The 27,261-nt window shown below is 37.2% G+C and overlaps 1 protein-coding gene across 4 annotated transcripts in view; it reads right to left on the bottom strand.

The window, feature by feature from the left end:
- Nucleotides 1–27,261, bottom strand: part of LOC123318010 (eye-specific diacylglycerol kinase) — a 291,641-nt gene that overhangs the window by 32,875 nt on the left and 231,505 nt on the right. For all 4 annotated transcript variants that reach the window (XM_044904662.1, XM_044904665.1, XM_044904664.1 and 1 more), the window contains exons 11-12: nucleotides 27,131–27,256; nucleotides 23,014–23,320 (exon numbers count right to left, since the gene is read on the bottom strand). In XM_044904662.1, coding sequence (XP_044760597.1) covers nucleotides 23,014–23,320; nucleotides 27,131–27,256 — 433 coding nt within the window. The remainder of the gene's footprint in view (nucleotides 1–23,013; nucleotides 23,321–27,130; nucleotides 27,257–27,261) is intronic.

Genomic DNA, 27,261 nt, shown 5'->3' with positions numbered 1-27,261 from the left:
ATTTTGAAGCTAGTGTCATAATGCTTCACTCAAAGAAACCTTGATCTCTATTGGTGAAAAACTCTTGTGAGCGATCTTCATTATCTTCTCTTTATTCTCTTTATTTTTGCAATGCAAGAAAGGCATGATAATCAGATGATAATCATAGTCACTATAGATGTGTGGGGTTTGGCGTTCTCCTGTGTGCAGTTTTTTTCATTTTTCAGTCATTTACTAGCTTTAAACTGTCAAAATGTTGACAGTAGAGATGTGAATTCAGTGTTTGGCCATAAGGAAGCAGTCGATAATTAATTATCATTTTTTTCAGCCTCACCAAATGGACAGCAGAACATACCTGGAAGTATGTAAATCCTGTTTTTGGATTTCTCTTCCCCAAGTTACCAGCCGTTCAAGAAATAGGCCGATTGCATTCCGTTTAGCCAAGGCTTGCCAAATAGCAATTCGATCCATAATTTTTTTTACTTGATACGTGTAGCACCCAAACATCCAGCTTCTTTTTAATTCCACTCTCTACAAATGGTTTAAGAAGGGGTTTTATGGTCGATTTATAGCATACTGCAACATTCCGATTATTTCCGTGATTTCGACATTTTCGAGGACGAGTCTACCTGTGTGGGGTGCAACACTTTCAAAGAGTTGAAATTCAATTTCGTAGAATTGATGTTTCCACAGCTAGTCATGCACAAGCATGACATGAATGTCGTTTCTCTAATTCAATATTTCCGAGAGGCCAAGGCTTGGTATCTGGTAGAAATAGTACTCCACGTTTCTCTAAACACTTTCAGTCGCTTACCTCGCATTTAGCCTTCATCAAATAAAACCTATAAAGCATGCCATTTTTTTTCGTGAACTTCCACTTTTGAACACTTTGTATCTCATAACTGAATGGACCAAACAAAAAGCAGCAAGAGAATATTTCAAGTTCGTAATGTGACCTTCCCAGTAATATACATTTGAAATTGTTCGATAAATACTTCACAAGATATGAAAATGTATCACTACAGGCAGCTACCTAAAACATAAGGAATTTCTTGTTCCTCAACATGTAATGTTAGGGGGAATTATAGTTAAAGAACCCGTTATAGAATATATCCGTATAGAATACATGGAAATCTTTTCGGGGAATTCTTACGCGAGATGATACTTGAAAATACTTATGATATTATCTAATATATAAAATTCTCGTGTCACAGTTTTCGTTGCCATACTCCTCCGAAACGGCTTGACCGATTTTGATGAAATTTTTTGTGCTTATCCGGTATCTATGAGAATCGGCCAACATCTATTTTTCATCCCCCTAAATGTTAGGGGTAGTCCACCCCTAAATTTTTTTTTTATTTTTTAGACAAAATTTTTAATTTCTATTTTTTTATGATACAACATACAAAAATACAAACAATCCTCAATTTTCACCCTTCTACGATCAACCCTTATTTTTTAATAGCCATTTTAGTAATTTAATCATTTTTCCTCTCCGGTCGAAAACTGATCAATCATCATTTAATTAGTTATCCCCGCCAGATGTCTACAGGTGTCACTTCTGACCCAGTAAACAGCACGAACGAACGAACGAACGCTAGATGGACTAACAAAAAATATTGTTCACGCTATAGCATTAAGAGATTGATATTGTTTAATAATAATAATAATAATAATAACTTTATTCATCCTTTGGGACATTACAATGATGTATAGGACATGTCAACAATACAATTACAAGATAATATGAAAAAAAATAATTAAACAAGTAACAGAAGAATTCGTGAATAATTGTCAGTGCTCAATTTAGCGGACACTGAAAAAACTCTTCAGTGCTATAGAAACAATTTTCAATCAAAATATTTTTAACCTCTCTCTTGAAAAGTTTATCATCCAACAATTTGATTCTATTAGGTAAATGATTGTACAAAGTTATACCCGCCAGTCTTGGCGACGACTCGTATTTGGATGTTTTATGTATAGGGACACATATGATATTTTGGTGTCTAGTTTTATAATTATGAAAATCCGAGCACATCGTCAAGCCGGCCAGGTTACAGCGAATGAACATTATACAATTTAACATGTAAACACAGGGAAACGTTAACAATTTGTTGTTCTTAAATACTTCCCTACATGATTCACGGGGCCTCAGGCCGAACATGAGGCGAATTATCTTCTTCTGTATGATGAATACCCGTTCGCTCTCGGATGAAGAACCCCACAGAACAACATTGTAGGACAAATGGCAATAAACAAGCCCGAAATAGACGTTCTTCAACGTTTCAAGGGGAAGAGAATTCTTTACTCGATGCATGGCGTAGTAAGCTTTATTCAATTTTCCACACAAACCGTCGATTTGACAGTGCCATCTCAAGTTCCTGTCAACGGATAGTCCCAAAAATTTTACACATTCGACAGATTGCAGGTAACCAGTACTCCCATAGATGACAAATGGAGGCACCAAACCAGAATTGCGATGATGGAATTTAATAACTTGAGTTTTATTCAAGTTGATAATGAGGGCATTCGACTTGCACCATTCGGTGAAACGCTTGAGGAGCTCCTCACATAACTTCTTCAACTCTTGAGGACTACTTGCCTTTATCGCCAATGAAGCATCATCGGCAAATAGAATGATGATACATGCAATCAAAAAATCAGGCAAATCATTGATGAAGAGAAGGAACAGGAGTGGTCCTAAGACAGACCCCTGTGGGACACCCATATTGTTCTCGTATTTTCTTGAGGAAAATCCATTATGGCTGACATATATGGAGCGTTGGGATAGGAAACTCGATATCCAATCCAGGAATATGCCCCTGAAGCCAACCTGATATAGTTTATCAACTATGAACTTGTGCTGAAGGCAATCAAATGCACGCGTCAAATCAAAAAATATTCCCGCCACGTGGTCGCCTTTATCCAAAGACTCATAGACAAAATCCATGAATTCAGTACAGGCAGTCTGAGTTGATCTACCAGTTCGGAAGCCGTGTTGATGATCGGACAAGATGGAAAATTTGTTTAAGAATTGATACATTCTCTTGTGAACTATTTTTTCGAATACTTTGGACAACTGACTCAGCAATGAAATCGGGCGATAGTTAGCAATATCATCGGTAGCATCTTTTTTGTGAACCGGTATAACTTTAGCTGTTTTAAGTTGTGCAGGAAAGCATCCAGATGAAATGGAGTGATTGAACAAATGACATAAGTGTTCTGCTATAGACGGCGCAATTGATTTCAAAAGCTTTGCTGAAATGGCGTCTGGACCTGAACAACTACCACCATTCTTGAGACAATGTATGGCTGACACTACCTCATCTGGATCAATGGGAAAAAAAAAGAAATTTTGGTGTCGCAGTTTCTGAGTGGTGCAGGATTTTGAAATATGATGACCATAGAATTCATTCACAGATTTTTCATTCATCTCAGTAAAATACTTGCCGAAGCATTCAACTATCTTCTTCAGGTCGTTAATGTGATCTCCTTGGATATTTAGTGCAATCGAATGTTTCCTTCTGGTCGACCGATTCAATTCCTCATTTACAAGCTTCCAGACTGCCCTGTTAATATTTTCGGATTCCTCCAGTATATTTTTATTGTAGTCTCGTTTAGTTACCCTGAGCAATTGGGAATATTCGATCTTCGAAGCCTTATATCTCTCAGACGCCTCGGGTGTTCTCAAGTTGGTTGCGAGCCAGTGTAAACTCCTCAAATGTTGTCTAGCCTCGACAATCTGGGAATTCACCCATCTAGGTCGACTTGCTGGAGGAGAACGGACAGTTCGCAATGGACAAACCACGTCAATCGAGGATTCCAGAATATCGAGGAAATGCGAAAACTTCTCATCAACCGTATGACTCCGGTATATACTCTGGAAGTCAGTACCTGCAATCATCGTAGCGAGAGTGGCAACATTTTGTCGTGACATAATCCTGGAAACTCCAGAGCACAAGGAGTCAGACTGGATCTCACCTGGTATCGTGTAGTCAAGGACAACTGCCCTGTGATCACTTAGATGTGGTTCGCAGACAAAAACGTTAATGTTTTCAGCTAACCCGTTAGAAGCGATGTAATCAACTTTGGTTGATGTGGTAACTCCATTTTTGTTAGTGAAAACTCTGGTGGGTTTAACAGAGCCTAAAATCAAATTGTAGCGAGTGAACAGACCATCAAGTAGTTGTTTTTTGATATCTACAGTAGAAAGGTAGTTAACGTTAAGATCTCCACATAAAAAAATTATTTTAGATATTGAGGTACAGTAGTTCAGTACATATTCTAAGACATTCAAGAATTCAAAAAAGTCACCTGTTGGAGGTCTGTATACACTCAACACACAAAACGTTACCTCGCCTATCTTAGCCTTGGTCCCACACACTTCACAGACTCTTGCAACTGAAAATCGATTTACATTCAACGCTCGCACCTGAAAATCCGACCGCACATAAAGGACACATCCACCATGCTCTCCCTCGGGTCTGCAGTGATGAGAAACAATTTCATAACCTGTTAAGGCCATAGAATCGATCTTCTCGAAAGAACACCAGTGTTCAGCCACACTTACGAAGACTGGGCGAACCGAACAAAGAAACACCAAAAGACTATCCAACTTGTTAGTAATGCTTTGGATATTTAACTGCAAAATTCTTAACTTATTTCCGGGCGTGCAGCTGCCCCGGAGCCCTCTGTCATCGGTGGTGCAAGGTCTGAGACAGTTGACTACTTCACCTTGGTTGACATCATGAATGGTTTCCGAAAAAATGTACCAACTGTGATACCCTCCGGCCAGAAGGATGGCTCCATGACTCGGGATTTGTGCTCAGATGGAAATGACAACTTGAACGAGGAATATACTTCGGGTTGTTTCGAGTTCAGCTTTTCAATAACAAGACAAGGAATCGTATTATTCAAGAAATTCTTGAGATCCTCTATGGATGTTTCAGGACTCAGTCTCGATACATGAATATAGGTGAGCTGTTTCTTGGGCACACTAGTCAGGGCTGTGGAAGCCGATGACCCAATTATAGGTTTTCTTGTTGTAGAGTTTTTATTTCCAGTAATTGTCGGCATATCGTTTAATTTAGGAGTATTTCTGGGCCTTTTTTTCCTATTTACCTTCCATTCCTCCCTCTCAGGAATAGGAATAGTTTGCACTGATTCATTCACCTCGACGGCAACGACTCCAGAACCCAAGCTAACCTCAGAAGAACCAAGATCATGGGTAGCCACTGCGTCCGCCGTGGAACGCACATCGGGTAGTTGGCCGCTTAACATAGACGGATCGTTCGTAGATACTCCGGCTACAGACACTTCATCGGTAGAACGCACATCAGGTGGAGAACGGTGTGTAGGTGTCTTATCGCGGAAATTCCGCTCAGCTGTTTTAATATTAGCACGGGTGTTTTTATTCGTTTTCAGGGTCGAATAGTGTTACTGTCGTAATTGTTTAATTAATGATATATAATTTTAAGGAATAAATTATAATAACTTAAAAATAATGTTTGCCTTTTGTTATTTTTATATTCCCTCATCGTTCACAGCGCTCCATGCTTATTTCACGCATATACCACATTCTTACATACATACAATATACACATTCTAACATACATACATACTCACAATAAGTAAGCTATTTTTTGTCTACACTAGAAATTACTAGGAAATTATTTATATGGCAAAACAACGTTTGCCGGGTCAGCTAGTAAATTATAATATCATCTTCGATAAACATTACAAACTACGATGAAGAATACTTCTTTTGTGTGATATAGAATTATGTCACAGTTTTTTTTTTCCTTTTTTTTTTGGTGTAGCAGGGGGGAAATCTGTAATTCAGACGAACCACCCTCTGCTGAGGGGGAACAAGTGTGGGGTTTCTCAATCTAATGAGCTCGAGGCCCACTTAAAACCCTTAACTGCTTCCGGGCATTTGCCTATAAACCATTCATCTCTTAGTCCTTTTTCTTCTCGCACACTATCGTGCTGGGATTTATGTGTTTATCCTCTGTTGGATAACACTTTATTGGATTAATCAATAAGTGTCAATTCTTATTTTGAAATCTTTTCAATTGATCTCTTGGTCTCCTTCGGTAAATTCGCATTCTCCTTTTGTCTTCCTCTGGGTCGTAGTCCACTAGTCTCCAGTTCTTGATTCGGATGGTTTTTCGCTGTTTCGAATAATTTCTGTGCTTTTCTGTTCATGAATTCCGTTATGGTCTCCCATTTAAGGTCCCTATAAATCTGTCTTTTCCTGACAAACCAAGGTGCATCTATTGCATATCGTAGCAGCATGTTTTCAGTGGCCTGAATTCTTTTGATATGGCTCTTTGCCGCGAAACCCCAGGCAACTGATCTATAAGTCAGTTGAGGCCTAGCAACGGCTTTGATTATCTTCAATTTTGTCCCTTTCGACATGTGGCTTCTTCTTCCTATCAGAGGGTAGAGTCTATTCATCGCTGCTTTCGTTCTGTCGATTGCTTGTTTGATATGACTTTTCCAAGTTAGTCCTTTGTCAAGCATTATTCCTGAATATTTGGCTTCATTTTTCCAGTCGATTTCTTCGCCGCCAACTTCTAGATTCATCGTGGGTCGCAGTCTTCTCTTCTGCAGTAATATTGCTTGGCTCTTATGTCCATTGAGCTTGATTTTCCACTTTATGCATCAGTCATTTGTTTCGTCAATCGTTTCTAGTAGAACTCGTTCTATTACTTCTGGGTTGCGGTGTCGGGTTGCTATGCCTGTGTCGTCAGCATATAACGTTACCATGGTTCTTGTATTTTTCGGAATATCGTGGATGTATGTATATGTTGTACAGAAGTGGCCCAAGTACTGATCCTTGGGGTACTCCAGCCTCTATATCTCTTGTTGAGGAGCATTCTCCCACTTTCATGTAAAATCTTCTATTTTTGAGATAATTCCTGATCAACTTGCATATTTTGATCGAATAGCGAGCCTTAATAATTGTTGCTCTGTTGAATGCTCTCTTCTGAATCCGAACTGTTCTAGTGGTATTAGTTTCAGATTTTCGGTTTTCTCATTTAGCCTCGTGGATATAATTCTTTCTACCACTTTTCCTAACGCCGACAGTAGAAATTTCGGTCTGTAGTTTTGTGGCAACTTCTTCTCTTTGAATGGTTTATTGAACACTATAAGTTCCGCTGTTTTCCATTTTTCTGGGTAGTGTTCTGTCCTCATAATGCCATTCGCGATATTTGTTAGGTATACCTTTTCTAGGTAACAGTTTGGTAATATCGGTCCGAGGAACAAAGAAAACAAAACTACTCTTTCACAACGTTTCGGCACTTTATTGTGCCTTCTTCAGGCTAAAAATGAAAATGAAAAATTTTGTTTTACATTCAGTGACATACATACGACAGAAATGGAATACTATAAATAAGAACCTTATAAATATCAATCTTGCATGTAAAATTATTAAAAACAAAGAAACAAAGAAATAGAAATACCGAAAATAATAAAAAAAGATGAAAAAACACATCAGAGCAGACCAAGCAAGACAAAGGAAAAAAAAGGGATGTCAGAATATTAAAAATTTCAATATTTTCATCTACAGAAAAAAGTCAATCGAAAATGGTAAAGGGTTTTCAACGGATTTAGGCATCGATGTATGTTTGCTTTCACGGTCATGACACATCTAACTTAGAATTCTATCAAATGAAAGAAAAACTATCGACAACACAACGGAACACGAAAGTTAACATGAAACATGTACAGGGGTGTAGCAAAACGACCAAATATTCAACTCGGATTTCAACATTTTTAGATCAAGTTGGAATATGCTACACTCTAGGCTCTATGCTCTATGCTCTACTAACGTCCGTGCGGGCATCAACCGTGTTGGGGAATTTTTTAATATATATCATCTCTTTGAAGCACCGTTTGAACCAGTTATTCTCCCGACCCAAAATTCCAACGTTTTGGAAATCGAAAGTAGATGAAAATATTGAAATTTTCAATATTCTGACAGTGAGTACCCTTATTTATCCCTTTTTTTTCCTTTCTCTTGCTTGGTCCGCTCTAATGTGTTTTTTCATCGTTTTTTCATTATTTTCGGTATTTCTATTTCTTTGTTAAGTGTTTTTAATAATTTTACATGCAAGATTGATATTTATAAGGTTCTTACTTATAGTATTCCATTTCTGTCGTATGTATGTCACTGAATGTAAAACAAAATTTTTCATTTTCATTTTTAGCCTGAAGAAGGCACAATAAAGTGCCGAAACGTTGTGAACGAGTAGTTTTGTTGTGTTTGTTCCTTGGACCGATATCACCAAACTGAGACTATTACTTGGAACAAGAATTTTCTGTTCATTTTCTAGGTAATTTCTTCAACATAACATTCGTTATTTTATCGCTTCCGGGAGCTTTCCTCTTCTTCAAACTTCCAATTATTTCCCTGATTTCATTTGGCGATTTTGGTTTGTCTATCTCAGCAGCCGCTGGTAATTCATCCATTTCTTCTTCATTTTCTTCAACCAGTTCTTCAAAATCTTCATTATCGTCGTCTATCCTGTAATTTATTCTCGATTCTCGTTCGATCGAGTCCGTCAATGCATCTACCGTATCAGTATTGGGTCCGCTGGTCTTTTTACTGTTTATTAATGATTTGCCGGATTACATTAGGTCGTATCTTATAATTTTTTTCATCGATATTATGATGGTATTTTTTGCTGACGATGTGTCATTCTTGGTGACAGCATCCAATTTGTCAGAGCTCAAGTCGCGATGCGAAATACTGGTTGAATATTTTTCGGACTGGTGTTACAGGAATGGTCTCATACTCAACAGGAATAAAACTGATCTCGTACACTTCCACTTGCTTGACACCAACGACCGGCTCATGCTCGAGCTTCCTCGTGGGAGCCTAAAGTCCTCAGATTGTGTAAAATTTTTATGTCTACAAGTTGATAAAAATTTAAACTGGATGAATCATATTGATTATGTTTGTAGGCGTTTGAGTAGTGCATTTTATGCCTTGAAGCGACTCAGAGTATTGCTCCCCCTCGAGTCAATACTGAGTATGTACTATTTACTTGGCTACTCTCATTTAAATTATAACACGGTCTTGTGGGGTGCGTCGTCTGGGAGTGGTTCTGTTTTTGTTGCCCAGCAAAGAATAATTCGCATTATCTTCGGTCTAAAACCCCTGGAGTCCTGTAGAACATCTTTTATAAAACATAAAATATTAAGTTTTCCATGTATTTATATTTTAAACTGCCTGCTTTACACGAGGAAGAATATTCATTCTCAAAAAAAGTGTTGGCAATTTCATGAATATAATACTAGGCAAAAAGAAACCATTTGCATTCCAGCTCATACAACGAGCAAATTTGATTATTCTCCTATGTATAGTGGCATAAAATTCTACGATCATCTGCCTGATAGACTTAAAACGTTGAAGTTTTCGAGCTTCAAGAAAGAAATCACAAGTACTGATCCTTGGGGTACTCCAGCCTCTATATCTCTTGTTGAGGAGCATTCTCCCACTTTCATGTAAAATCTTCTATTTTTGAGATAATTCCTGATCGACTTGCATATTTTGATCGAATAGCGAGCCTTAATAATTGTTGCTCTGTTGAATGCTCTCTTCTGAATCCGAACTGTTCTAGTGGTATTAGTTTCAGATTTTCGGTTTCCTCATTTAGCCTCGTGGATATAATTCTTTCTACCACTTTTCCTAACGCCGACAGTAGAATTTTCGGTCTGTAGTTTTGTGGCAACTTCTTCTCTTTGAATGGTTTATTGAACACTATAAGTTCCGCTGTTTTCCATTTTTCTGGGTAGTGTTCTGTCCTCATAATGCCATTCGCGATATTTGTTAGGTATACCTTTTCTAGGTAACAGTTTGGTAATATCGGTCCGAGGAACAAAGACAACAAAACTACTCTTTCACAACGTTTCGGCACTTTATTGTGCCTTCTTCAGGCTAAAAATGAAAATGAAAAATTTTGTTTTACATTCAGTGACATACATACGACAGAAATGGAATACTATAAATAAGAACCTTATAAATATCAATCTTGCATGTAAAATTATTAAAAACAAAGAAACAAAGAAATAGAAATACCGAAAATAATAAAAAAAGATAAAAAAACACATCAGAGCGGACCAAGCAAGACAAAGGAAAAAAAAGGGATGTCAGAATATTAAAAATTTCAATATTTTCATCTACAGAAAAAAGTCAATCGAAAATGGTAAAGGGTTTTCAACGGATTTAGGCATCGATGTATGTTTGCTTTCACGGTCATGACACATCTAGAATTGGGTTAGAATTCTATCAAATGAAAGAAGAACTATCGACAACACAACGGAAAACGAAAGTAAACATGAAACATGTACAGGGGCGTAGAAAAACGACCAAATATTCAACTCGGATTTCAACATTTTTGGATCAAGTTGGAATATGCTACACTCTATGCTCTATGCTCTACTAACGTCCGTGCGGGCATTAACCGTGTTGGGGAATTTTTTAATATATATCATCTCTTTGAAGCACCGTTTGAACCAGTTATTCTTCCGACCCAAAATTCCAACGTTTTGGAAATTTTCAATATTCTGACAGTGAGTACCCTTATTTATCCCTTTTTTTCCTTTCTCTTGCTTGGTCCGCTTTAATGTGTTTTTTCATCGTTTTTCCATTATTTTCGGTATTTCTATTTCTTTGTTAAGTGTTTTTAATAATTTTACATGCAAGATTGATCTTTATAAGGTTCTTACTTATAGTATTCCATTTCTGTCGTATGTATGTCACTGAATGTAAAACAAAATTTTTCATTTTCATTTTTAGCCTGAAGAAGGCACAATAAAGTGCCGAAACGTTGTGAAAGAGTAGTTTTGTTGTGTTTGTTCCTTGGACCGATATTACCAAACTGAGACTATTACTTGGAACAAGATTTTTCTGTTCATTTTCTAGGTAATTTCTTCAACATAACATTCGTTATTTTATCGCTTCGGGGAGCTTTCCTCTTCTTCAAACTTCCAATTATTTCCCTGATTTCATTTGGCGATTTTGGTTTGTCTATCTCAGCAGCCGCTGGTAATTCATCCATTTCTTCTTCATTTTCTTCAACCAGTTCTTCAAAATTTTCATTATCGTCGTCTATCCTGTAATTTATTCTCGATTCTCGTTCGATCGAGTCCGTCAATGCATCTACCGTATCAGTATTGGGTCCGCTGGTGTTTTTACTGTTTATTAATGATTTGCCGGATTACATTAGGTCGTATCTTATAATTTTTTTCATCGATATTATGATGGTATTTTTTGCTGACGATGTGTCATTCTTGGAGACAGCATCCAATTTGTCAGAGCTCAAGTCGCGATGCGAAATACTGGTTGAATATTTTTCGGACTGGTCTCATACTCAACAGGAATAAAACTGATCTCGTACACTTCCACTTGCTTGACACCAACGACCGGCTCATGCTCGAGCTTCCTCGTGGGAGCCTAAAGTCCTCAGATTGTGTAAATTTTTTATGTCTACAAGTTGATAAAAATTTAAACTGGATGAATCATATTGATTATGTTTGTAGGCGTTTGAGTAGTGCATTTTATGCCTTGAAGCGACTCAGAGTATTGCTCCCCCTCGAGTCAATACTGAGTATGTACTATTTACTTGTCTACTCTCATTTAAATTATAACACGGTCTTGTGGGGTGCGTCGTCTGGGAGTGGTTCTGTTTTTGTTGCCCAGAAAAGAATAATTCGCATTATCTTCGGTCTAAAACCCCTGGAGTCCTGTAGAACATCTTTTATAAAACATAAAATATTAAGTTTTCCATGTATTTATATTTTAAACTGCCTGCTTTACACGAGGAAGAATATTCATTCTCAAAAAAAGTGTTGGCAATTTCATGAATATAATACTAGGCAAAAAGAACCATTTGCATTCCAGCTCATAGAACGAGCAAATTTGATTATTCTCCTATGTATAGTGGCATAAAATTCTAAAATCATCTGCCTGATAGACTTAAAACGTTGAAGTTTTCGAGCTTCAAGAAAGAAATCAAAAAAATTCTTTTAGAACGGTGTTCTTATAGTAAAAGCGAATATTTAAATTCAGTTGTAGAGTGATATCACACTAGGTAGTTTTTAATGTTTTTTTTTGTACTGGCATAATTCAACGATATTTCGGGTGTAAACCGTTATCATTGTTATTTTTTTTTCCTTTTATTTTTTGATTTTCTTTTTCTGTCTCCTCTGAGGATAATTAATTAATGTTTAATGCTATTTATGTTGACTCTTCCTATACATGTACAATGTCTCAAAGGATTCAATAAATTATTATTATTATGACTTCAGCCTTGCGGCTTTCACACTCCTCTCCAGGGGAAAATTCACTTATCCCAGATATCCCAGATATCTCAGATATCAAAAGGATTATGCTCTGTTGGAGCCCTTTCCAGGTTTTCGGGCTCGTGGTGGTGGTCAGGTCCGGGTCGCTCCTCGCCTCCCTGCCGTAGGTTGGACTCCTGCTCCACCCGCACTTCCTGTCGGAGCAGACGGTGTTCCTCTGCACTCCCCATGTACTTGCGTACAGTTCTCGCCGTTCCGAGCAGTACCTCTTTCTGCATGACTCTATAGATATTTTCGTCCAACTGAAGTTTCCTCAAGTTCTCAGTAGTTTCTTCGGTATCAGGCCTGTAGATGAAATGACAATAGGGATGGTCTTTATATCTTTCAGCTTCCAGTGTCTTCTGGTTTGTTCCTCGAGATCTCTGTATTTTGAAATTTTTTCAGTGTGTCTATCTAGAAGATTGTTATTATTTGGAATCGCCACATCGATGAATAGTGCTCTGTCCTCATCCTCATTGAGCAATATGAGGTCTGGTCTATTGTGGGTTATTTTCCGGTCTGTCAGAACAGTGCGATCCCAGTAGAGCTTGTGATGTTCATTTTCCAACACAGCATACGGATGGTAATTGTAATAAGGAACCTTTTTCGAACTTAGAAGTTGGTGTTTTAGTGCCAATTCTTGGTGAAGAATCTTGGAAACAGCATGTCTATTTTTGTACTCCGTGCCCGCGAACTTCTGACATCCGCCTGTGATGTGCTGGATAGTTTCATGTGTCGCACAGCCATAACGACAGCTATCGTTGCATTTGTTTTTTGGTAGATGCGAAGAGTTTCAAATCGTCCATGTAAAGTAGATGATTCATTTTCATCATAGTTCTACTGTTGCTCTTGATGGAAAATCCGTAGTCCGTAGAATTCAATCTATGAGACAAGGGATTCAGGGCCATGCAGAACCACAGAGGGCTCAGCGAGTCTCCTTGGAAAATTCTGCGTCTTATTGGAATAGGTCCTGTTGTAATGGAGCAATCTGCTGCTTTCATTTGAAGACTAGCACCTACGCCAGGCTTTTCAGGAACCTAACAGTATTGGGATCCACCTTGTAAATCCTCAAGAGCCATTCGTGGGGTATAAAATCGAATGCTTTTTTGTAGTCTATGTACGCAGCGTACAGATTCCTCCGCTTGGAGAACGCTTGATTGCAGATAACTGAATTAATTATTAGCTGTTCTTTGCACCCTCGGCTGTCTTTGGTGCATCCTTTCTGTTGCATGGCGATGATGTTATTCCTTTCGCAATGGTTGTGAATTCGATTTGAAATGCACGATGTGATTAATTTGTATATCGTTGAAAGACATGTGATTGGTCGGTATTTGGATGGGTCTTCTGTATTCCTTTGGTTTTAAGGTAACAGGTACGTTGTGCCATGTGTAAGGAATATTGGCATTTATTATTATTATTATTATTATTATACTCCATTCCCCTTTCTCCATGTCGGGGTGGAATTTTAGTTTTTTCTCCTCGTAGCCTTTTTTGCATTCTGCATTCTCCATGCAGAATGATCAATTGTATTCAGTTCTTGAACCCTTTTGTACCATCTGCTTGTTCTTAGATCTTTCAGGGCATTTTTCAGAACTTGGCATTATGTCACAGTATAATAGACTGCCCTTTTTTATAATTGGGCTCGATCAAAAAATACCCTCAGCCGTAAGCTAAGCATCGGAGAGTGTCCTGTACAAGTTGTTGGGATAAAAGGGGAGATGGCGCAAGCGTTGAAAACCTTTCGAGACTCTCTTCAAGTAAGTACTGAGATCTGAAAGCATGAAATTAGGAGCAAAGATTATATAATAACTATAATCTTTGATTAGGAGATTATTAAGCGTCTTTTCTGTAAACGAGTTGAATCGGTTTTCTTGTTAGTGTTTTTCCTAAAATTGAATAGTTACTAATAAAAATTTTGTTGTTTTTTTTTTTCGGTTTTTTGGATTCCATACGTAAGGTACGATTCAGGTTATTATTATTTTAATTTTTTTTTTCCATTCCTTATTGATTTGAATATTTTATCAAGAATGTAGGATTTACGGTACTTACGTAATTCTTTAGATTTCATTTTTAATGTGTTTCGGAGATACCTCATGTGTTGTATTAATTATCTAAAGGTGCGTATTCACTTGCAACAGGACACTCCAAACGAACCAAGCACGCGCTGCAACAAATTTGTCTAGTCAATACTTTGCGCAGAACAGAACCGAACGCGCCAAACATTTTCCGAGGATTACCGCAAACTCTTTCAACAGCCCGAATTTTTGCGCACAATATTTGTTGCAATCAGTTCAGCTCGCGTGGCGTGTTTGTTTCGTTCGGAGTGTTCTGTTGCAAGTGAAAACGCACCTTTAGGGCCCGTTCTGTTGGTTTCTATTCAATGTGCTTCACATGCAATATAATTTATTTTTATTATTCTGAATAATAAGGTATTTGTTGTTTTGTTGTACACGTCTAGGGATACCTGACGCCATTTACGACGTGCTTGAGGCCAGAAGATATTGAGTCGCGGGAATTTGAATAAAAACCTGACCGTCAAGAGTTGAAAATGTTTGAAAAGTTTTCATGACACTCAGTAAGGAAATCTGGAAATAGAGATACAACGTAGATACGACCCGGAAAGCAAAACAAAAAATTTTTTTGTTTGGGCGAATAAAACCTCATGATTGTTCAAACAACTAATTTTGGTACTTATACGAATGAAAATATTTTTTTGGGTGTTTGGACAATCATAAGGTTTTATTCGCCAAAACAAAGAGATTTTTCTGTACTCATCAGTCGCACATTTTCAACTTTAGTAAGAAAGGTGATATGAGCTTTGTTGTTGAGAATGTTATTACGAATAGCAATACATGATGAAATATAGGGTGTTTCAAATATCATTTTGTGAAATATTTTGAAAAAGCGACTGTCATTTTTGATTTTGTTTTCGGCATCATTAAGGCCATTAAAAATGCTACGGTCATTTAACCGAATTCGTAGCATTAATAATAACAGAGTTGGCAATGGTGTGTTGATTTGTTTTTGTTTTGTGGTCTAGCGGGTAAATATCGAAACTAGGAGTTTATATGAATTATGTTATCGGAGTAATTAACGTACTCAGGTCTGATAGGGTCGAAACGAATAAGCTCTAATCGTTTGCGACGGAAACGAGCGGGGAATTTGGTTGAGTAGTGTAGTGAATGAAAGAATCCGCCGATTTTGTGCGAGGAAAAACTCGAAAAAGTTCTCGTCTGCATAGTTTTGTAACTCGACAAATACGCAATTTTTGTGGATTTTGAGCAAGCCTTTTCTGTGTTATTAATCTATCTAAACTACACAAAATTCTTCTTCATAGCTACTCAGCTGTAGATGTTTTCCAATGCCCCGTTTTGAATGTTTTCATTCAATCAACGATGTCTAAATTTGGCTATTTTCGATGAATTCGTGGTATTGTATATAGGATAATATTCTGGTAGTTTTTCTGTCCGTTATTTCGGTTTTTCATTTCTCGGATTCATTCGATTCATTATTTTTTGTTGTTTGGTTCCATTGTTGATCATTGTAGTTCCCCAATTGATTGACTCAGTTTTTGTTGATTGTTTCAGTTGATGATTTCTTTTTTCACTATGTTCGGGATTGAATCAACAAAAATGTTTTATGCACGTGTTATTCTTCCTAACATCATCTAGCTTCGAGAAGAAGAAGAACAAAATCCCTTGCGATTCTGTGACCGAAACTTTCACCACCCCGATTACCGGATCCAAGAAAAAAGAGTGAGAGTCACCCTTAAGTTCCCTACAGTGACCGATTGTCACCTCCAAGTTACCTGCAGTTGAGACTGGCCCTCTCGATCCTAGAAAGTAAAGACTGCTCAAGCCACCTTTTTGAGTAGAATTGTCAGTGTTTGCTGACATGCTGACTCTATATTTCCGACTCAAACGTTCTATTCCGAGTCGCGACTACCCGTAAAGTCCCTCGGTCGCTCAACACATCATCTCCAGGTGGAGGAAGAAGTTTTAACCAGGTCGGACACAATCCAAGATAATCCAGGAATTCCTGCAAATCCAGCACGTGTGTCGAATTAACAAATATAGGTGATATTTAGTAACAATAACACCGTGCATAAAGAGCAAATAAATTGGACAAAACATCGGCAGATGAATTGGGTTTGTTTTTGCTTTGCGTTTCATTAAACCAAGAGAATACGCAGTTATCATTCTTGGAGCAAGTAATTGAACCACATTTCTGGATTGGTTTCCTGTAAAACTGCCACCGTATGGATCCGAAAGCCGTGCTGTTTTTCTGCAACGATGACAGAGCGCTAGATTGAACATTCTGAAAACCTGATGCCGTTGTATCAGCGCCGAAACTGCCTTAGGGCAAACTTTTTTCACAACCTGATTCCTGCTCATCTCAGTTTCGTTGTGTTCGATCTTTTTTAACACAATCTCATCCGTCTGACTGGCGATTAACTATCGTAACTCCAATATATTAGGGTGGAAATAAGACCTTGCCCACCAACTATCGGCCTATCAGTTTGGTGTCGACAGTTGCTAAGATTTTCGAGCCAATCTGTGCTAGTCATAAATTGCAGTTTGTGGGAATAAACCTCTTGATTCCGAAGAAGCAACGCGGTTTCCTTCGTGGTTGTTCGACCCTTACTTGTTTGATTTTGGCGGTGGATGCGCTCAGTGAGGGGATCCTATAGGTGAATTGTATTCACTTTTCTCAAAGTCTTTCGACCGAGTGCCTCACAGACGTTTATTTCATAAATGTGTATACCATCTGTTACGAGTAAACCTGTTAAACTAAATTAACTTGTATGTAGTCCGAGCACTATTATAATATCTACGTCAGCATCTGTTCATCAATACTTGAAATTTCGAAGTACTCTTAAAATAAAACCAGTCTGTCTACACACTTCATTGCATTATCATGTCATCACCTCTAATTACAATTAATCAACTTAATACTTAACATACGAGTTGAAGAGAAATTTAACATGACGCAGTAGGTGGCAAACTATTCGTAAATCAAATAAATAAATTTAATTTTTAATATGAATAACCACAAGTGTGAAGTAAAATAAAGAATTAAGAGTATGGAAACTCGACCATTGGAACCAATGGTTATGAAGGGAAATCTTTCCCAGGACTGGATCGTATGGAAAGAAAATTTTTGAATTATTTAGTTGTAACTGAATCCAACGAGAAAGCAGAAGCTGCACAGCGGCGTTACACTAGCAGAGCACCTTCAGGCGATTTCAATTCCCCCCTTTTGCTCCGTTTTGCTCACAACTCAGTTTATTTTGCTCGCCTATTCATTCATTAATTGCTGTATCCCGTTACCGAGAATAAACCTACAAAAATTTTGAAAAACAAATTCGGTGCTATCAAACCCTAATTTCTTAGGGCTAGCTGCGACTGTGTGCCCTCCTGTGACTGAAGAGAGCCTGCAGTGACCTACAGATCCTTCCACACTCCGGGTATGAATAGTCACCAACCAGATCTGGCCGTCGCTTTATTCTTCTCGAGTCTCCATTTTGACTGTGGACCAAAGACCTACACAGTGATCTATCTAACGCTAGGTGTTCCCAGTTATGATTGGCATTAACTTATTTTAGGGATTGATGCAGTATATCCTATTTTAGGAAGTCTTGTGTCTTGCATCCTCAGAATATGACCGCTCCATCTGAGTCGGGCTCTCGTTATTTGAGTCTCAATTGTTGTATAACACGCACGCTGCAAGACTTCTGCATTTGAAACTTTGTGGAACCATCTGATGTGCATTATTTGTCTTAGATGACGTTGTTGCGTTTGTTCAAGCTGTTTAATATGTCGCCTGTAGGGCGTCCAGCTTTCGCTTCCGTAAAGAAGCGTTGGGGACGCCACTGCTTTGTAAACAGCTGCCTTGTTCTTCAGATTTAGGTCGTGATTTTGTCCTTTAGCTTCCAGAATATCCGTGATGCCGAATTGATGCGATTGTGTATTCCTGTGTCCAGGTTAGACTTAGTATTTATGAAGCTTTCCAAGTAATCGAATTGCTCGACCTGTTCTAGAGTTTCATCCTCTAGGCTGATATCTGTTAGAACGCTTTCTGGCGGACTTACCAGGATTTTGGTTTTTTCGATATTCAGTCGAAGGTCCAAAGCTTCGTAAATACGTTTATAGGTCCAGCATTATCTGTAGATCCTCTGGGCTGCTAGCGATAAGTGCGCAGTCGTCTGCATATTCGTTCAGGTTGAATAGCCCTCCATCAAATCTGAATCTTATTCCAACACCTCTTACAGGCATACTCATGTCAGCAATTCCAGAGTTGATTGAGAAATGGTCGGTTGTAGAGCCATTATGCTGTATTCTAGCGGTGTTGTTGGTATGGAGGCTTTTACACACGGCTAGGAATCTTTCGGGTACTCCGAGACGTCCCATGATTTTCCATAGCGCTTTTCGATCGAGTCATAACACTAAAGAACAATTCGTAACAATGTTGAGAAATACAGTCAATAATTGTGAATTTCATGCAGATAATGAATATGGAATGCTGGTGATCGGTGTGAAAAATGAATTGTTAGGAGAAAAATTGCTGCAAAATTTAGATTAAAAATTAAATAAGGCAATTGAACTCACTTAAGTGAACCAGAGTGTGAAAATTTCAAGGAAATACGACAAAGGATAACATCGTTCAAGGCTCAGGAATGAGGACAAAAGACTTCCGTTGATCGACAATAACAACGAGATAAAGGTGGTATAAACAAACAAAAATTCATAATTGTACCCACTGTGTATATTCACATCTGAATGTGGTAAGTAAGTAAGTAAGTATTTATTTTGCCATAAAAAACTACAAAAGTAGCATTGACACGTCAAAAAAATAATACAAATTGTTGTATAGAACATCTCACAATACAAAAAAAAACATCCTTAATGCTATCTTTAAAAAACATAAATTGTTTTAAAATTCCCCATCCCAAGTCGGCCCAAGGAGTCGGAACAAGCAAGTCATCCACTGGAGCTCCCCTCCTTACAGTATTGCATAAAATCGGAGATCGAGTAGAAAGCATTTTCACACAATATAGATCTTAATTTACTCTTGAACACTCTCAGCTCCTCAGTACTCTTCAATAACTTTGGTAGTGAATTATAAATAGATACGCCAGCATAATAAGTTGATTTCTTAAATTTTTCTCGATTTTGTTTCACCAGATCTGAGTTATCCTTATTTCTTGTCTCATAACTATGAATATCCGATCTTTTTTGGAATCTATTCTTTTCATTATGAACACGGGAACACAACTTATAGATATAAATGCTTGGAACAGTGAGAATCCGATTATCCTTGAAAGTTTCCCTGCAACCCTGTCTATAGCTCAAGCCATAGATTATTCTCAATGCTCGCTTCTGTCCAACAAATATGCGATGAGCATGACTCGAATTTCCCCATACGCAAATTGCGTAACCAACAATTGAATATACATAAGCATAATATATGTCGATCAGCGTGTTGGGAGTGAAGCACCTTTTTAGAATACTCAATGCATAGCATGCTTTATTGAGTTTTTGTGTGGTAACTTCAACCATTTTGCTGCATCTTGTAAGAATGAAAGATTAATCTTGTTGGCAATGTGGGGAATCAAGAAACTGAATTCATAGTTAATTGCATTTATGAATTTTACCCCATATAGTTGGGTAGCCCAATAGGGAAATTCGAAATTTATTCGAGCGTGTCAGATTAACAAATGATACCTTGGACCCTGTAGAGTACCTCTATAAAAAATTGAACCTGTATATGGGCATTGTCTAAAATAACCTGTCAGAATAAAAAAACGGTCATTATCCATACACGACCATGTCAGACTAAGGTTATTTGAATGTGACGAAAATGAGTGAGAGGGAGCCAAACTTACAAAAAAAAGTCATGTGTTCTCGAGCTTTAACTCTTATTTTGAAGCTAATGGTTCAAGAATAACGGAAAAAATATACTTAATCTGACAGTTTCAGCAAGCCCGGAACAATAAAAATTAGATATAAAGATCGAAAAAATCAGTTTTTTGTTTGATTATCTATTTTCCTTCCTTCAAATTGTTTACGCATTCATTGTAAAAGTTGTAGAGCATAATATTTTCTACAAATTTTGTCCCATGCATGTTCTTCTACGTTTGAAAGTTTTTGTGATATATGGCGATGAATGTACATTATGGTGAGTGTCCACCTGAGACGACGAAACCTCGAGAAAATGTCTCGAGATTAATCTTGGGGAGTTGTATGGAATTTCATTATCTATAACTTTCATGAAGAATACAGAAAAGATTCATCATCATTGCTGTATCCCGTTGCCGGGAATGAATCTACAAAAGGACGAAAAAAGGGAAGAACACAAAAAGAAAAGAAAAAGAAAGGAAAAAGAAAGGGAAAAAAAGGTGCGAACAGACTTAGATATAATTTTTCAGGGCTAATTGCGACTGTGTGCTCTCCTGTGACTGTAGAGTCCCAACCGTGACCTACATATCCTACCACACTCCGTGCATGGATAGTCACCAACCAGATCTGGCTGCCGCTGTATCCTTCTCGAGTCTCCATTATAACTGTGTACCAAAGACCTCCACTGTGACCTGTCTAATCCTAGTTGTTCCCAGTTATGATTGGCATTAACTGATTTATGTAGTGAATCCTTAAACCGCTTGACCTGGCCTCCTGGTTTCCGGGCTCCCTCAGTGAATTCACCATATAGAGCTATTTTGGGGAGTCTTGTGTCTTGCATCCTCAGAATGTGGCCGCTCCATCTGAGTCGGGCCCTCGTTACTTGAGTCTCAATTGTTGTACAACTCGCGCGCTGCAAGACTTCTGCATTCGAAACTTTGTGGAACCATCTGATGTGCATTATCTGTCTTAGATGACCTTGTTGCGTTTGTTCAAGCTGTTTAATATGTCGCCTGTAGGGCGTCCAGCTTTCGCTTCCGTAAAGAAGCGTTGGGAGGACTACTGCCTTGTAAACAGCTGTCTGGGTCTTCAGATTGAGGTCGTGATTTTGAAACACTCTATCCTTTAGCTTCCAGAATGCCCGCGATGCCGAATTGATACGGTTGTGTATTTCCGTGTCAAGGTTAGCCCTAGTATTTATGAAGCTTCCCAAGTATTTGAAAAGATTAAAGGTACAGGAACGGAGATATTTTGAATAATTCCTTGTTAGCATCTTCAAACCGTCAGACTAAGAAAACCTTCCTTGATTAGTGTCAGAATACTGAGTCAACACATCTGCAACACCGAGATTAACCATCTGTATGAAAATCTGACACTCCCGAATATGTACAATTAACATTTTTTTTGCATTTTCATAGGAACGCTGTGACTGACAGCGGGTTTCATAAAACTCTTACTGCCCGATCAACGATTTGACAGTCACTGGATTTCAAAAACGAAATCACTAAAACTTTTTCATTCCTACATATATTGAAATAGAAGCAATTTAGAATCATTGAATAGATGTATATAGATCATAATTTGATTCGAGAATTGAATTCCGAATTCTTATGGCTGAATTATTGATTGAAAACAAATTGACGTTTATCTGTCAATCAAGCGTTGATTCCCCGATCGAGCTTTATGAAACCGGGGGTGAGCCTGTCACGTCCCAATTGTCAGTCCCTTGAAAAGTAGCTTCCTTTGGCTTCCTCTAAAGATCTGACACGGTCGAAATTTTTTTTTCCACCAATTTCAACCCTTTCGTACGGCCAACCTTACCACGCAAACTGTCAGATTTAGGCCACATTGTCTTTTTCGCGTCCTTATATGAAATTGAAATAATCGGTTTGTGGCTTGAGGACATGGCAAATGAAATATATCCTTTTTCGGATTGTCGACGTTTCGATCCTATGTTTGGATCTCCGTTTGTTTGAAAATTTATTGATATGAATATAAACATCAGATGAAAAACATTATTAGAATTGGATATCATACAACAATTATCTAATGATCAAATTAGAATACGCAATACTTAATGCACCAATGTCCGTACGGAAACTGATCCAATTCTTTGCTGAACCTGTTGAGAAGAGTGCTTCGATTATATGTAGATCATTAAAAAATATGGTGCTGCTTTTCAAATATTGAAATGTGTATGTTTTTATTAATACTGTTAATCAGTGAGACCTATTGAAGTTCAATAAAGTCTGGAGATTTCCTCATTTTAGAGAATAGATCTAGAATGCTCTCCCGCCAAGGTATTCTGAGAAATCCGATACTTTTGAGGTACCCAGTATATTTTTGAAAGAATTAACATATTTCAAAAGAACCAGAGATTCTTGATACATGGTTGAACATTTTCATATAAAGTCTGAAAGTTTATTTCGAGATTTATGTATGTTCTTTGGATTTTTACATTTTTTTGTTTAACAGTCTAACGACACATCACTGTTCGATTTTCGGACGATTCAGATTTCATTTACTCAGAACATCTCCACTCACAATGGTCAATTAACCTGAATTAAATTGAATGATATAAGTAAATTAATTTTAATATTTGTATGGAAATTGATAGTAAAATCAATTATATTAAATTTTTTTTTCTATCAGATTCGAATCCGATTAGCCTTCCTCATAATAGGTAGGTATATCCAAATTTCCTCAATTGGCATGGAATTACATATTTGAAAAAAATCTTCAATTCGAATTACAAAATTGATACTAAGTTAGGTTGCCTTACTTTTTTGGCTTGAAAACTAACTTCACTTCAGGCTGAGGAGCCTTATTGGTCTTTCGGGGTGCTTTGGCCGGAGGTTTTTTGACTACGGCTGGCTCCTTGGGAATGTTCCGAATTACCATAACTTTTTCCTCCTTTCCTTCTCTGCCTTCGAATTGGTCATCAACGTTTCCTTCACTTTTAGGTGTCAGTGGTCTCGTCTCGTTAATATACTCTACGATATAAAGATTATTTTCATAGATGATGTCTGATACGTAGTGGTAGTCCTCTTCTTCTCTGTCTATTTTCTGTAATTTTTCTGTCACACCACCTGCGCAAATGGAGAAAAATTAAGGCAAAAGTAACCTAGTATGTATGTATTTTCATTCTCATCGTATAATTCCCGGTGATTTTATCTTTCTAACGTTAAAGGGCAAGTCTCTACGAGCACCTTTATGATCATCCAAAATATAGAATATTTGTCTCAAAGGTCAAATATCTCTGAAAAGGTTCGCAATATCCGTAAGATTATATTAGAAGTCACCTCAGAATTCGATTGAAAATCCAAAAATGTGATAGTTCATTCGATATACCATTTGAAAAAAAAACAAAGTTGATGGCTACTTTCCTTAAAACAGGAAATGACAGAAACTTGAAAATATTTCAAATCGGATCATACACTGATAGCGAATTTGAGGAAATTTGTTACCAGTTTAATTTGGGTGTGCTTAGAAAAAATGATCCTGAATAATAATTCGAATACTACGGTAATATTTCCCTTTTGAGAAATGAGTTTAAGACGAAAACCCTTAAGAATTCATACAATTCTCTACAGTAAAAAAAAAATCTCCATCAAAATCTAACAGGTGAAGTTATGCACGAAGAAACAAACACGCAAACTTTCACATGTTGGATATTGGTAGGCAAAAAACATATTTTCGGAGACAACTTATACGATTGAAATAGTTCACAGTGCCTTACCCCCATATCCAAAATAAAAGTTTCAATGAAACTCCAAATTTTTCTACACAGTCTATTTATATTGTTAGGTAAAAAGTCTCACCATTTTGAGGGTCGGGTTTGAGAACGCAGTGGGGTGAAAGTTGAACAATTATTAGTTTATTCAATTTTCCTCACATATTTCGAAAACTTTTGGGTTCAGACAAATAGTGTTATAAAGTAAAATGATCACTATTGGGTGGAGAACGAAACTAGTTGCTGAATTTAAGGGTTCTAGAGTTATAGGGACCGAAAAAGTAATAGCTTTCCGTGTTCTTCAGATTATTTGAGAGAATGTGAAGTTGTCACTTAGGAAACCATTTATTTCTAATTTTTCATACAGAATTACACGTTTTGAAACTCATTCACGTTTATTTTTCATACCCAGTTACGAAAAGTGAAATATTTCTATTCAAAAGTACATGAGAAATTTTGCGAAACACGTTGAGAAACACTATTTTTCGTAACTCGCTTTACTAAAAACAGATTGAATGATTTTCACAAAAATGAACCAGGACACGTGTTTCGCTATCCTAATAACAACCTCAAGTGAAGGTAAATATTTCATTTTATTTAGTTAACCTTCACCAACCTAAAGATGCTATTGTGACATCGTTCGTTTAGCAGCGTACTCCATGCTGCTAAACGAACCGTATGTCAACGGTTGAGTTTTATTTGCAAACCCGGGTTAACTCTGTTGTTTTATTTTTGACATCAAGCGTCAAATTAATGCACTACAGTACACGCCGTCCTACAAAACGAACGAGGTATGTGATGGCGAAACACGTGTCTTGGTTTGAAAACTCATTTTTGTGAAAATTATATAATCAGTTCGAGTTCCATTAGGGATTTTCATCAAGTATCGGTCACATCAATTCAGTGTTCTTTTTCTTCTTAACTGGTTGCACAAGTTACTATTTCGGAAGTATTATGTTTTCTGTTTCATAAAAGCAAATTCGCACTTTAGTCAGCGGTGGGTATGTTTAAAAAAATTCTATTTGATTTCATATAGTGAATGATGCGGGCGCTCGATATTTAATATAAATATCCTCTTGAAATGAATACATCCTACGGAGAAACCTTCTGTGAATTTTCCCTAGACAAAGACACAATGAAAAGTTTATGCAAGAGTTACTCGAACGCCATTTTACAAGTCAATCGATCCTAAACATTAGATCCCTCTAAACTAAGTCTTAGTTTTTAGTTTTAGTAACTGTGCATAAAATCCCGAATAGTGGTAGGGGACGAAAACGAAAGTTGATTCGTTCTGTTCGCAACTCGGAATTTGCACAGATGTCTCCTTTGACTATGATACATTCTGACCGCAGTTCCAAATCCCACGAGTCAGATCTTGCCTTCTAAATTGACGAGTGAAACCTTGTGTCTGATACAGAGGTGCGGGGTAAACGTTCTTTCAAGGGCTCTTGGTTGGCATAGCACGTGCTACTAAAATGGCAATTCGATTCAACGAAATTCAACCTGTAAAAAAATAGAAAAAGGCTCACTCAGTGATAATATCATATTTTTCCAAATTATCCGGAAAACACGTATAAATGGGTGAATCAACTTTTAAATTTCCACATGATGAAGTTGTGAATTTTTATTTTTTTCTTATTGTCCACATTGAACTACATTATTCAAAAGATAATTTTCTAGTATTTACTAGTATAGAGCAGAGCTGTTCCTCCAAGAAATAAGTGAATTTGACTGAAAAACAGCCCAAACCTGGCTTGTCCCCTGGACCACTATTCAAAAGTATTTCTAAACCGACTATACATAAATCATTGTTGAAACAATTATTTTACTCACATTCCCCAAACAGTTTCATTTTTATCTTCATATATTGCAAATGTCTCACGAAATTCCACAATATTTTCCATAATCAGGTTCCCCGGACAACTCTTATTTCACAGAATCGGAACTTGTTAATTGGATTGCGAAAGAGTAATAGTAATGGGGAAAATTCCCCCTGCTACATTGTTTCATATTGTGTAATTGTTGTTTAAAAAATTATGAAATCTTCTTGAATTTGAAAAGAAATAAACGATTATATGTATTTTCAATTCAGTTATTCCATAGACATATCTGGTTATCCAATGGAAATATTACAACCAACAATCTTAAAGAAGGTACTAAATGAAACAAATTCAATAAAATATTAGTACCAGCGTTTTCAACGTTCTGAATAATAAACAACCTCACAACATAATAATTTCGAAGCAAAAGGTCCTAAGTCTGAAGACAGGATGTCAACTGTTGGAATTAGGGTGTCAAGCATTAAAATTATCATATATCATATCGTATTTATTGAAGAGACAACAAAAATTTCCTACATATAACCACTTGGGTTGTCCAAGGGACTGATTGTCCGAGGGACTCATCTAAAACTTTAAGCCGTATAATAAATATTAAACAAAATTTTATTCATTATTATTTTTATTTATTTATTTTAATATATTAAGTACTCACGCATTTGTGCCAGATGTTCGATGGACAGACAATAAAACCACCCAAACCCTGCAACATTGACGCCGCGAGTTTTGTATAATCAAAATGGCTAGGTCTATCTGATTTTGATTTCATCACTAATTTATTGTTGTCAGAAGAATCTACACGGCGTAGATAATTGAAGGGACAAAATTAAAACGCAAGAAATTCATAAACCGTTTGATGCAAATGTAAGAATTCGGTAAACTTCATCGATTATACTTATCCATACAAATTATTCAGTCTATATTGTTAGAAACATAGGAATTTAACGCCGCCGCCGGTCGCGTTTAATTCCTAATATCAGAAGTGGGATACAGCCCTAGCTAACAGTGGACTAAAGTGTTGTGGACACGTAACAATCGGATTTGTGAACTTGGCTGTGCTAGTGGCTAATTTTCGGTCTTCAATTTGTGGTCGTGAGTTTTCATAGCCGTAGTGACTTCATAAGGGTAACACGTTCAAAGCACTACTACCTTATGGTTCTCAAGATTTTCGGAGAGAAGTGAAAAAAGTTTTCCACTTCCCTCCCAAACCGGACCCTCAAAATGTTATGACTGGTTAGCCAATAATATACGGACTGCGTGGAACAATTTGGAGTTGGAAGGAAACTTTCATTTTGGATGTTGTGATTTCATAAACTGGAAATACTTACAATCAAGGAAGTACCAATCATTCGATAAGCATTCGTCCTTGCTATTCGACAGGAATGAGTTGATATTGTCTCGAAAATTACTCAAGTGTGACGAATATTCTACATCGAACTTGTGCAATTTTATGGCTGAA

The sequence above is a fragment of the Coccinella septempunctata genome, chromosome 7 (assembly GCF_907165205.1).
Source record: "Coccinella septempunctata chromosome 7, icCocSept1.1, whole genome shotgun sequence".
NCBI classification, from domain to species: domain Eukaryota; kingdom Metazoa; phylum Arthropoda; class Insecta; order Coleoptera; family Coccinellidae; genus Coccinella; species Coccinella septempunctata.
Note: the sequence above shows the minus strand (reverse complement) of the source record. Positions and strands in the feature narration are given on the sequence as shown.